General features: G+C 44.7%; 1 protein-coding gene across 1 annotated transcript in view; it reads right to left on the bottom strand.

Moving 5' to 3' along the window:
• The window catches only part of tmeff1a (transmembrane protein with EGF-like and two follistatin-like domains 1a), a gene marked incomplete at both ends in the record, with an annotated part of 118,636 nt that overhangs the window by 27,043 nt on the left and 78,255 nt on the right, over window positions 1–13,338 (bottom strand). Inside the window, one exon of the mRNA XM_079244247.1 lies at window positions 6,434–6,463. Within this exon, the coding sequence (XP_079100373.1) occupies window positions 6,434–6,463 (30 nt within the window). The remainder of the gene's footprint in view (window positions 1–6,433; window positions 6,464–13,338) is intronic.

Here is a 13,338-nt window from a genome sequence, read left to right as displayed (position 1 = left end):
CCCTCTGGAGTTAGCATTGGAGATGCTAACAACATGCTTCTCTATGCTGGTAACTAGCCGGATTAAATACTCCCTCTGGAGTTAGCATTGGAGATGCTAACAACATGCTACTTTAGACTGGTAACTAGCCGGATTAAATACTCCCTCTGGAGTTAGCATTGGAGATGCTAACAACATGCTTCTCTATGCTGGTAACTAGCCGGATTAAATACTCCCTCTGGAGTTAGCATTGGAGATGCTAACAACATGCTACTTTAGACTGGTAACTAGCCGGATTAAATACTCCCTCTGGAGTTAGCATTGGAGATGCTAACAACATGCTACTTTAGACTGGTAACTAGCCGGATTAAATACTCCCTCTGGAGTTAGCATTGGAGATGCTAACAACATGCTTCTCTATGCTGGTAACTAGCCGGATTAAATACTCCCTCTGGAGTTAGCATTGGAGATGCTAACAACATGCTACTTTAGACTGGTAACTAGCCGGATTAAATACTCCCTCTGGAGTTAGCATTGGACAGAATAATGCGGACCTTTTCTTGGGTATTGACTAGCTGCATTACATACGCCCTCTGGTGTTAGCATTGGAGAGGCTAACAACATGCTTCTCTAGACTGGTAACTAGCTGGATTAGATACTCACTCTGGTGTTAGCAGTGGAGAGGATAATGCAGAGCTTTTCTTGGGTATTGACTAGCTACATTAGACACTTCCTCTTGTTGTTTATTAGCAAGAAGATGCTGATGTTAGCATTTGAGAGGCGAACCACTAGCTGTTCTGGGGTAGTGATCAACTATATTAATCTTTTTCTGGTGTTAATGAACAAGAAAACACTGGCCACATTAGCATCAGGCAAGCTAATGACAGGTGTCTCGATAATGGTGATGCTCTATGGAGGATACTCCAAATATCCTCTTCTTTAGTGAACCTCTGGAATGATGGTGTCTATTAGCAAGAAGATGCTGACATTAGCTTTGGGGGAGGGATGACAACTAGCTTCACAGGCTGGTGACTTACTCTAGTAGATATCCCATTTAGTGCCTGTGAGTAAAGAGATGCTGTCATTAGCATTAGACAAGCTAACGGCAAGCTTTTCCAGGCTGCCGATGCACCGGAATGGATACTTCCTCCAACATCTTTTAGCAAGGATAATCTTTGATTACTACTGTAGCGAATTAGAACTAGCATGACCCACACTACCTCTGCTGGTTAGAAGTTTGGATTGGCTGGTCATTAGTATTGATAGACTGGGTTTTATATTCAAGTGTGTAATTGTTGTTTAAAAAGCACAAAGAACATATTGAATCAAAATAATGACTCTGTGTTGGTTAAATGGTTGATGAGAAACCTAGTGATTAACATTTTAAGGGATTTCTGCACCAGCATCCATTTTTATTTAAGTGTGCAGCAGAGAAGCTGCATGTTGATGCTACAGGAAGGTGCGGGACTTCCAGACTGCATCTGCAGCTTTAAACACCAACAAACGTCTGGCTGGTTCAAAACAAAAAACCCAATAATTAATTAAAGAATCATAAACTCAGCAGAAAACTGCACAGTTATGACTCAGTACAACGTAGAGATCGACAAGATGGATTATGCACGGAAACAGCTGACTGATCATACGAAAGAGATAAATTAGCCTGAGAGAAGAAGATCAAACCTTTCTGCAGATGTGAGCCGAGACGTTTTTTACTTTTTCTTTTGTTCAAATATCAGAACATGAACATTTCACACACAGCTGCTTTATAAAGAAAAAACAAGAAGTGTCACTCTGATTATTTTGCATTTATTCCAGGCTTTGGGAGGCAGAAAATGATGGTTTAGTGTGTGTGTGTTTGTGCGCCTGCTGCCTGACAGATTGGCCTACTGTGTGTGGATGTATTGAACATGGAGGGCTCAGTTGGTGCTCAGAAGCTGCTGATCGATTGACGAGGATCTGCAGCAGAGAGGCGTCTTTGTTTCTGCCAGAGTCTGCTGACAGCAGGATGTTGCTGCTCCACCCAGCTCCACCCTCCCACCCAGTCACCCCACACACACAGAACATGTCCTCACTCATATCTGAACGGTTTATTTGTTGTCCTGGTTAAAAGTGTTTCATACGTTCATGAGTTTGTGTTTGAATCATCGAACCCCTTTTCTGCCTCCAGTTTGTCCAGAAAACACGGAAATGGGAACCAGTTTGCTCCTCTGTGAATCCTCGCGTAAATATAAATTCTTTATGCGTTAAAGTATCTGTCAAATCAGATGATAATTACAATATGTGCATATTTACAGGTGTGCAGAACAAACATGAGTAAACCATTGTATGAAAATGACCGTTTTACTGTCTGAGAGTTGAAGTTATTCCAACTGGGTCGTGCCAACAAGGTGTGTGCATGTGGACAATATTTTGCAGGAAACTTTTAAAGAAGAACAAATGTTTGTAACGACCGAGAGTTCATCTGCATCGTATTTTCTAAATAAACGCAGATTATTTATTAATTTCCAGGGAAATGTGTGACGTAGAAGAGGATCAGAGATATTCTAAGGTTACGCCAACATGCCTAGAAGCCTCTTAATCGCGGTTTGTTGGCTAAATCAGCGCACCTTGCCTTCCAGGCTTCTCCTGGCTTCTTCGGGTCTCAGCAGACTAAAAATCTCTTTCTGTTGCTTAAATGTCCGCTAGGCCAGATGTCCAGTCTGGCCTAGCGGACATTTTCCTGCTGGTCTGACGGGTTTTTATTGGTCTCACTGGTTCATAAAACTTATTAGATTACTGGTGTTTCTTCATGGGAAACGATGAAAACTCATTCCCTGTTTATGTGACTTCTCTCCTGTTCGACTGGAACGACTAAACATGCAACAACTCTGCGTTGTTCTGGTTTTCCTGCTGAAGACACGTCGCTGTGGACGTCCAGACTGTCTGGTCTTCTCTTGTAGTTACAGGCATGAGCAAAAAATCATCTATTACAGTTGGCTACACCTCCAGAAATCTGTACATATTTACAAATACATCCTGTATGGGTACGCTTACATGATGTTTTTTCATTCGGAATAAATAATTCAGATTTAACGTATTCTCCTACAAGTTTACATGAAAATTTTAATTCCAAATAAACGTTTACATGAAACACTTTACTTACTTCCTCTTTAGAGCGGCGGGTTGGGAAGGGTTCTGATTGGACAGAGGGTGACGTGACGTATGACGTATACCAGCAATAAACAAAGTTGTCTCCCTGCTTCTCGTCTTTTCAGTCGTAACTTGTAAAAACTACATAATAAGTACCAGTTTATTTTCATTATAAAAGTGAAGTAGCAGCTCAACACCAGCATACTACTTCACTTTCTGCAGCAACTGAGAAGGAGAAGAAAGACAGACCACCGAACACGGGAGGTAAAACAACGCGCGTCATCGGGACAGGACAAGGTAACGAGCATGCTCAGAACGACCAGAATTAACTTAGAGCGGAATGAAGGTTTACATGACAGAGGAATTAAATAGTTCGGGATTAAAATGGGAATAAACCAGATACTTACATCGGAATTACGTTTAATTCCGAACAGAAATCTGTATTCGGAATTAAGTCTAAACATCCATTCGGAATTATTATTTTTATGTAAACTCAAAGAATACGTTAATCCCAAATTATTTAATTCCAAATTATTAATTCCAAATCTAAAAACAGTGTGTTTTCTATCTTTACTCCACCGACTACTTGCCTGCAACCTTTAGATGCATGCCTGCTCCAACACACCTGAATCAGATGAGAGACACATGACCAGGCGTCTGCAGAGCTAAAAGTAGACCCCCAGAAGCCAAACCTGGTTTACAGATTCAGAAAAAAGAGGAATTTATCAGGGAAACTCTTCGACCATGCCTCCAGCTGTTGCTGAGTATCAGGAGGAGCTAATTTATGCTAATTTATGCTAATTTCTGTGTGAGCTTTAGTCCGTCCCAGTTCAGACGGATTTCGCCATCATCAGAGCCTTCAGCTGCTGTAGACCAGATCCGGACCAGGGAGCAGGTTGTAGTTCTGTTGGGAATGCTCAACGTCAGACGACACACACACACACACACACACACACACACACACAAACGTCACATTACCAAGGCAGGAAGAAGCTAATTAGACATGAGCTGCAAAGGTTAACGGATGGAGGCTGAGATGAATCAGCATGGAGGTGTGCACATCTCATCCTCACACATCCAGCCTCCTCACACACGTCTGAAGAGCGTTTCATCACGAAGCCGGTCCACGTGCACAGATCTGCTCTGAAAGGTGGACCACGGCTCTTTCACCGCAGACAGCTTCCTCTGGGAGGATTATTCACGGCCCGCACGGCTGATTTGTTTGTTGTTTGTGAACGTCAGGTCTCATTTTATCTGAACCCGACAGATGCACGTCGTCGCTGTTCGATGCTGCGGTGACCTGCCAGGTGTTTTATAACAAACTAGATTTGTTTTTCTCCAAGCCTCCTTGCAGGGAAATCTCATCGCATTTTCCACACAGCAGCCTGAAATATTTATTAAACGTGTCCACAGATGTAATATTTTTGGTGGGGATTCATCAGTCAGACAACTGCAGCAGAAACAGACATTAAAACTGCTTCAGACCCTGCAGAACTGCCTTCAGTCCTGGTCTTTCCTCAGAGAGTTTGCTCCATGTTGACATAAAGCATCACGTAGTCGCTGCACATACATGATGAGAAAAAAAACCAGTTGTTTTCGACGCATCGTGATGCAGATGTGGACGATTAAAACAACACAATGCCAACTGATGCAAAACTAGAGCCTGAAATTACAAACGTGCATCATCTGAACGGCTTTTGGCACGAGAGAAGAAATCTTCTGCATGTGGAGATACCAAGAGGCAACTTCCAGTGGTTAAAAGTGAAGTCCATAAAACTGCAGTTCCCCCTTCATCCACTAGGGGCTCCAACACAGAGCGAATCCCCATAGACTCCCATGTTAAAAAGACCAACTTTACAGCAGGAATAAACATGTTTACAGCAGAAATAAACATGTTTACAGCCTGGTTCAAAAATCCATTTTCAGTTTAACAGGTCAGGTTTACCTTCATGACAACTGTGGGGGGAGTGAATTTTTTTCTAACTTGCCCGTTTAAAAATCATTTAATCTTGAAATTCGGCATATTTAGGGGCGTGTCCTTTTGATTGACAGGTACCCGATCTCCCCTTTCAAGTCAGAAGAACGTAGAACACCGCAGTTTTTAGCTGGTTAACAACGTGACTTAGCTTTAGCCTGCTTACCTCCGTTAGCTTCTGTTAGCTCATGTTAGCTCTTAGCTAAAAACAGGTCAGAGTTTGAGTCAGTCATCTACAACACGCTCCCATCCCTTTTCAGGTCTACCTTTCTGCGCCTTTTTGTATTTTTGCGACATACATGACGCTGCCAAGATGGCGATCATAGGAACCGCCCAGTTAGCTTCAGTTCCGCTCTTCAGAAATCTATGTTGATGTCTTTGAGGCTCCTCCAGTACATGTGCCTCTGTGGAGAATCCACAGCAGACCTTCTGTCCTGAACACTAGCTTGTTTGCTAGCAAATCCGTTTTGTTTGTGGAGGTGTGAACATGCAAACAAACTCTGCTTCGGATCAAAGAAGTGAAATCTGGTCGGCAAACAAAGCACATCTCAGTTTGCTTCATATAAACCAAATACAGGAAGTGGACTGCAAAGCAGGGCATTGTGGGTAAACACAACCAAAACATACGAGTGTAGCACGACAGGCGGCGAAGGTTTCTGGAAGAAAAATGACCAACAGAAGACTGTTAGCTTGATGCGACGCCATGTTTTCCTGTGGCGTTGTCCTGCTTTCACCAACAGATGAACCAGTTGTCTTCATCGTTTGTGACGACTGACATGAGAAACCGTGTCGCACGGTCGTTACGTGGTCGTACCCTGTCGTTACGGTTCGGCACACGACTGGTCGGCTCAGGGACACTTTCCCGCTGCCTTAATAGGAATCTGTCCCAATACTTCTGACTAGAGGTGTCGTCATAAAAGGATTTTATAAAATAAAATGTCTCTTCTGATGACGACATAGCGGTGAGAGCATGATGTGGGCGTGGCTTAACAGGCAGCTCCTGCTGAACTCCACCCAGATGGTGGCTACGCCGTCTCTCCGCCAGCCGCCTCCAATTAAAACTCCTCCAGCAGCCAAATTAAACAACAAACCCCGTGGTCCATCGCAGATGGTAGTAAAACGTCTCTGCTGCCAAATCTGGCAGCGGCTCGGCTCTGCTGGGACTGAAGGAGTGTTCCAGAGGGAGGAGCTGGTGGAAACCTCATTAGAGGAGCTAATATGCAGCGAGGGGCTGTGGAGGCTGGAGACACGCCTGACCCGGCGCTGCTTTCATGTCAGCGCGAGGAGGAGACTGGAGCCAGGCAGGAAATGAGGTTTGGAAAAAAGCCCAAAGACGAAACACACACTCACCGTCTCCATCTCCAGACCCAGAACCAGGATCTGTGAAGACACAAGACAGAACAGGGTCAGGGTTAGAGGTTCAGATTCTGGACGTCCTGCACGCAGAAACAGGTTAAATCTCCAGTGAAATAAAAGCAAATTAACCTGGAAAACTCCATATTTTACCTTTATTTCAGTCCAAATTAGTACAAGTACACCATCAGGATGTTTACATTTAGTTAAATACCTTAAAAATTATGATGTACAAACGACCAGGAGTTTCTGGAAAAATAAACTGACTGAATTTTGCCTCATGTGCACATTAAGACGATTTAGTTACTTTAGGAGCAAATTCTGTTTATGTAACACACACACACACACAAACAGTGTGTACACATACATAATAATCAATAATAATTCAATTTATTATTCATTTACATATCAACATTACTTTTATTTTATCACAAACAGTAAAAACAGACATGTTGATATACAGTTTTATGTTAAAAAGTACTTTCATATTGCTTTTTTAAAGATTTTAATTTTATTTTAATGTTTTATTTATAAGTGTAACATTTTAATCTATTTTTTTCATAAATTGATTCATTTTCACAAAATTTAGCATTTGTTTACATTTGAATTTTTTTTGTATTAGTTTATTTTAGTTGGGACAGTATACATACACATATGTTAATATGCTATTTTTATATATCACATACTGATTCTTATTGTACCTTTATATGAATGTCCTGCATGTTTTGTTGACTTGCAAAGAGGCTCGAGATGAAAATGAGCTCATTTGTTAATTTTTCCACATTTTAATTAAAATCCAAATAGAAAAAAATTTAAATATTTTTGTTTTAAATAGGTATTTATGTACATAAATATAAATAACTAAAACAAATTAGTGCAATTTTTAAACATTTTTATTTAAAAAAAAATGTATATTTTGTATAATTAAAAAATTCATACATAAATATTGTTATTCTCATAAACACAAATTCTTTTTAACGACGTTATTTGTCCTACAAAACGCAACCCGCTTGCATATTTTCAGGAAGCGATGCAGGGAAAAGTCGTGATTCTGAAGCAGAAATGGACACAGAACGGGGACGGGTTTCTGCAAGATGCTCGTCTGAATAAGACTGTGATCATTTTATCTGCTGCGGATGTGAACGGAGTCACAGCTGATCCAGGGAACCATCATCCTCCTCCTCTTCCTCATGTTGGAACAGAAGAAATGTCCTGATCATCAGTGTTTCCCCAGCTGATCTGGATGAACTACAGAAGAAGTTTGTTTCCAGGTGAAGAAGAAGCTGAATGATCGCTGCCTCGTGTGGAAAAATAAGGAATTACAGTTACTATAATAATAATAAAATAATACAGTTAATATCTCATTTACCACCTTCGTCCCGAGAGCTAGACTGGACCAGACTGCGGGTCGAAAGCGGTCCCCGGGCCGCATGTTTGACACCCTGAGCAGGAGACGGTAATAATGTGACAGTAAATCAAACAGAAGCAGGTGCAGCAGGTCCAGATGACGGCCGTCTCGCTGGCTCACATCGACTCCATCAGGAAATGGAGCGACTGGCGCTGAAGCCTGGAATGAGGAGTCTGGAGCTGCTGGCACGCCGCGGCGGCATTAAGAAATGGACACCAGCTGCTCGCTTTGATTAAATTTCACCTTTAGCTGCAGCACTTCTTCACAAAGTCGAGAAGTGATTGTTTCCCATGGAAACGGCGGCGAAACGGTGCGAGCCAGAGCGGAGATATTAATGGTTCTGTCAGAACGATATTGACCAGAAGCTACGAGCTTTAACTTCTTCATAAGAACAAAACAAACATCTTGCATTTGACTATAAAGTATGGTGGAGTTGTATTGATCCCTGCTGGAGGTAAACTCATCACGCAGCAGCCGTGAAGACGGCGTGCGGACGCCGACGGGGACAATGAAGCTGGAAAACTCTGGTTCTGATTGGCTCTGCCATGCATGAGACGAACTTACGACATTTTAGGTGGAAATGAGTTCATGTTCTTTATTCAGCCCAGTTTACAGGAAGGAAATGTCATGACGCTTACAGGCAAAAGACGCATGAACCACGTGTGCAAACATGTCTGACACATGCAAATCACACGTGAGGAACATGAAAACCACATGTATGACATGGACTTGACATGTCATTTCCATGTGATCTATATGTGAACATGTGTATTACATGTGTGTGACATGTAGACCATGTGTTCCATGTGATCTACATATGAACATGTGTATTACATGTGGTTGACATGTAGACCACATGTTCCATGTGATCTACATATGAACATGTGTATTACATATTGTAGACACATGTAAGTCACACAAAAATGCACATCCACATTAAATGCAGTTCAGGTGAATATGTGGTTGACAGATATCAGTGATGTGAAGAACATGTGAACAGCATGAAAACCACATGTAAATCCCATGTGGTTCATGTGTATTTAACATGTTTGAGAATGTGCGGCGTGTTTGCTGGTGGGAAATAAGATGAACAACATCAGGCTGTTGTGATCTGCAGCAAAGTAAAAACAACCAGATTAATAAAGAATTTAATTAATTGATCATGGATTGGCATTGGATGGTTTATTAATTATCTGTCCAACAGAACACGGTGTGTTCAGATAAGTGGATTTAACTCTTGCAACGTTGCAGCGGTGTGCCCCAGGGTTCGATCTTGGGACCCATTTTATTCTCTGTTTGCATAAATTGATTTGACACTTCGGTGCAGGAAGGCTTGTTTTGGGAAAAGCCTGACGCCAGCAGTCATAGCTGCCCTAAACAACATGCTGCAGTGACTGGTCATGTACTATTCTGTGCAGTATTGTTGTGTAGTGTCATTGGATCTGTGCTACACTGCGTACTTGTTGACAGAAGTCCAGCGACTGGATCTGTGGGAAAAGATTTCTCCTCTGGGGCAATAAATTCAAAGAATAAGTGACAATTTATTAAATTATTTTTATAATTTCTATGCAGATGACACGGTTGTTTATCATTATTCATGTTCCAACTGGCCAAAGCCTCATCCTCCAACCTCAAGTAATGAGTTGTAACTGATCTACAAATATTCTCTGAAGGGGTTTATGTAAAGATCAAGAAACCTAAATATTAATTCATCTGGTTCATGGCTGCACAAACATAATTAAACTCTGACTCCAGGTTGGCAGGAAAAGGAAATCTACCGGCCGAGATGTTTTACATTTACTGAACTGGATCCTTTTGGATGAAAAGAATTGATGACCAGCTGGACTGCAGATCTGTGGCACAAACTTCTCACCAATACACTTTATCAATCAATCAATAAACTTTGATTCAGCTTCTGAATGCCAACGCTTGCAGCAGAGTCTCTGTTTCCGTTAGACCTTCATCAACAAGATGCAGATGGCAGGAAAATGATCCTGATGAGAACAAACTGTTCATTAACCGCGTGGACACATTAATTGCTGCTTTTGTTGCAGCCCAGAGTCGATAAAACCTGCTGAGGAAATTAAACCTGGTTAATGAAGCATGCAGAGGTTTTCACTGCAGCACCCGGCTTCCTGCTGCAGCCCACATCCGTAAATCACTTCGCTCTCAACATCCTGAAATAATGTCACCAGGATGGAAACGATTCAACACAAACTCTGACAGGATGGAGAGAAGTTGATGGTTGGACTCTTCTAAGCAGCTTTGAGGTGACGATGGACCATTTTGGTTGCAGAGAAAACAAATTCTTCGTTTGGTTTGGAGATGGAAAACTCAAACAGTCCTGAACGCTCCATATTGTGTGTTGAGAAATACACGGATGCCTCTGGAAAAGATGTGGTCAAGACCGTTGATCTGAATCTACACTCTTACAATGAGAACCCTGATCTAACCCATCACAGAACCCTGACCTGACCCCATACCGTCACAGACCTCTAGTTCTACCCCCTTACCGTAAGAACCCTGACCTGACCCCATACCGTCACAGACCTCTGGTTCTACCCCCTTACCGTAAGAACCCTGACCTGACCCCATACCGTCACAGACCTCTGGTTCTACCCCCTTACCGTAAGAACCCTGATCTGACCCCATACCGTCACAGACCTCTGGTTCTACCCCCTTACCGTAAGAACCCTGATCTGACCCCATACCGTCACAGACCTCTAGTTCTACCCCCTTACCGTAAGAACCCTGACCTGACCCCATACCGTCACAGACCTCTGGTTCTACCCCCTTACCGTAAGAACCCTGACCTGACCCCATACCGTCACAGACCTCTAGTTCTACCCCCTTACCGTAAGAACCCTGACCTGACCCCATACCGTCACAGACCTCTGGTTCTACCCCCTTACCGTAAGAACCCTGACCTGACCCCATACCGTCACAGACCTCTGGTTCTACCCCCTTACCGTAAGAACCCTGACCTGACCCCATACCGTCACAGACCTCTGGTTCTACCCCCTTACCGTAAGAACCCTGATCTGACCCCATACCGTCACAGACCTCTGGTTCTACCCCCTTACCGTAAGAACCCTGATCTGACCCCATACCGTCACAGACCTCTAGTTCTACCCCCTTACCGTAAGAACCCTGACCTGACCCCATACCGTCACAGACCTCTGGTTCTACCCCCTTACCGTAAGAACCCTGACCTGACCCCATACCGTCACAGACCTCTGGTTCTACCCCCTTACCGTAAGAACCCTGACCTGACCCCATACCGTCACAGACCTCTGGTTCTACCCCCTTACTGTAAGAACCCTGACCTGACCCCATACCGTCACAGACCTCTAGTTCTACCCCCTTACTGTAAGAACCCTGACCTGACCCCATACCGTCACAGACCTCTGGTTCTACCCCCTTACCATAAGAACCCTGATCTGACCCCATACCGTCACAGACCTCTAGTTCTACCCCCTTACCGTAAGAACCCTGACCTGACCCCATACCGTCACAGACCTCTGTTTCTACCCCCTTAACGTAAGAACCCTGACCCGACCCCATACCATCACAGACCTCTAGTTCTACCCCCTTACCGTAAGAACCCTGACCTGACCCCATACCGTCACAGACCTCTGGTTCTACCCCCTTACCGTAAGAACCCTGACCTGACCCCATACCGTCACAGACCTCTGGTTCTACCCCCTTACCGTAAGAACCCTGATCTGACCCTATACCGTCACAGACCTCTGGTTCTACCCCCTTACCGTAAGAACCCTGATCTGACCCCATCACAGAACCCTGACCTGACCCCATACCATCACAGACCTCTGGTTCTACCCCCTTAACGTAAGAACCCTGATCTGATCCCATACCGTCACAGACTTCTGGTTCTACCCCCTTACTGTAAGAACCCTGACCTGACCCCATACTGTCACAGACCTCTGGTATACCCCCTTACCGTAAGAACCCTGATCTGACCCCATACCATCACAGACCTCTGGTTCTACCCCCTTACCGTAAGAACCCTGATCTGACCCCATACTGTCACAGACCTCTGGTTCTACCCCCTTACCGTAAGAACCTTGACCTGACCCCATACCATCACAGACCTCTGGTTCTACCCCCTTACCGTAAGAACCCTGATCTGACGCCATACCGTCACAGACCTCTAGTTCTACCCCCTTACCGTAAGAACCCTGACCTGACCCCATACTGTCACAGACCTCTGGTTCTACCCCCTCAACGTAAGAACCCTTACCTGACCCCATACCATCACAGACCTCTAGTTCTACCCCCTTACCGTAAGAACCCTGACCTGACCCCATACTGTCACAGACCTCTAGTTCTACCCCCTTACCGTAAGAACCCTGACCTGACCCCATACTGTCACAGACCTCTGGTTCTACCCTCTTACCGTAAGAACCCTGACCTGACCCCATACCGTCACAGACCTCTGGTTCTACCCCCTTACCGTAAGAACCCTGATCTGACCCCATACCGTCACAGACCTCTGGTTCTACCCCCTTACCGTAAGAACCCTGACCTGACCCCATACCGTCACAGACCTCTGGTTCTACCCCCTTACCGTAAGAACCCTGACCTGACCCCATACTGTCACAGACCTCTGGTTCTACCCCCTTAACGTAAGAACCCTGATCTGATCCCATCACAGAACCCTGACCTGACCCCATACCATCACAAACCTCTGGTTCTACCCCCTTACCGTAAGAACCCTGACCTGACCCCATACTGTCACAGACCTCTGGTTCTACCCCCTTACCGTAAGAACCCTGATCTGACCCCATACCATCACAGACCTCTGGTTCTACCCCCTTACCGTAAGAACCCTGACCTGACCCCATACCATCACAGACCTCTGGTTCTACCCCCTTACCGTAAGAACCCTGATCTGACCCCATCACAGAACCCTGACCTGACCCCATACCATCACAGGCCTCTGGTTCTACCCCCTTAACGTAAGAACCCTGATCTGACCCCATCACAGAACCCTGACCTGACCCCATACCATCACAGGCCTCTGGTTCTACCCCCTTACCGTAAGAACCCTGATCTGACCCCATCACAGAACCCTGACCTGACCCCATACCATCACAGACCTCTGGTTCTACCCCCTTACCGTAAGAACCCTGACCTGACCCCATACCGTCACAGACCTCTGGTTCTACCCCCTTACCGTAAGAACCCTGACCTGACCCCATACCGTCACAGACCTCTGGTTCTACCCCCTTACCGTAAGAACCCTGATCTGACCCCATACCGTCACAGACCTCTGGTTCTACCCCCTTACCATAAGAACCCTGATCTGACCCCATACCGTCACAGACCTCTAGTTCTACCCCCTTACCGTAAGAACCCTGACCTGACCCCATACCGTCACAGACCTCTGGTTCTACCCCCTTACCGTAAGAACCCTGACCTGACCCCATACCGTCACAGACCTCTAGTTCTACCCCCTTACCGTAAGAACCCT

The sequence above is a fragment of the Telmatherina bonti genome, assembly GCF_933228915.1.
Source record: "Telmatherina bonti genome assembly, chromosome: 7".
NCBI classification, from domain to species: domain Eukaryota; kingdom Metazoa; phylum Chordata; class Actinopteri; order Atheriniformes; family Telmatherinidae; genus Telmatherina; species Telmatherina bonti.
The sequence above is the reverse complement of the archived record's forward strand: the minus strand, read 5'-3'. Positions and strand labels throughout refer to the sequence as shown.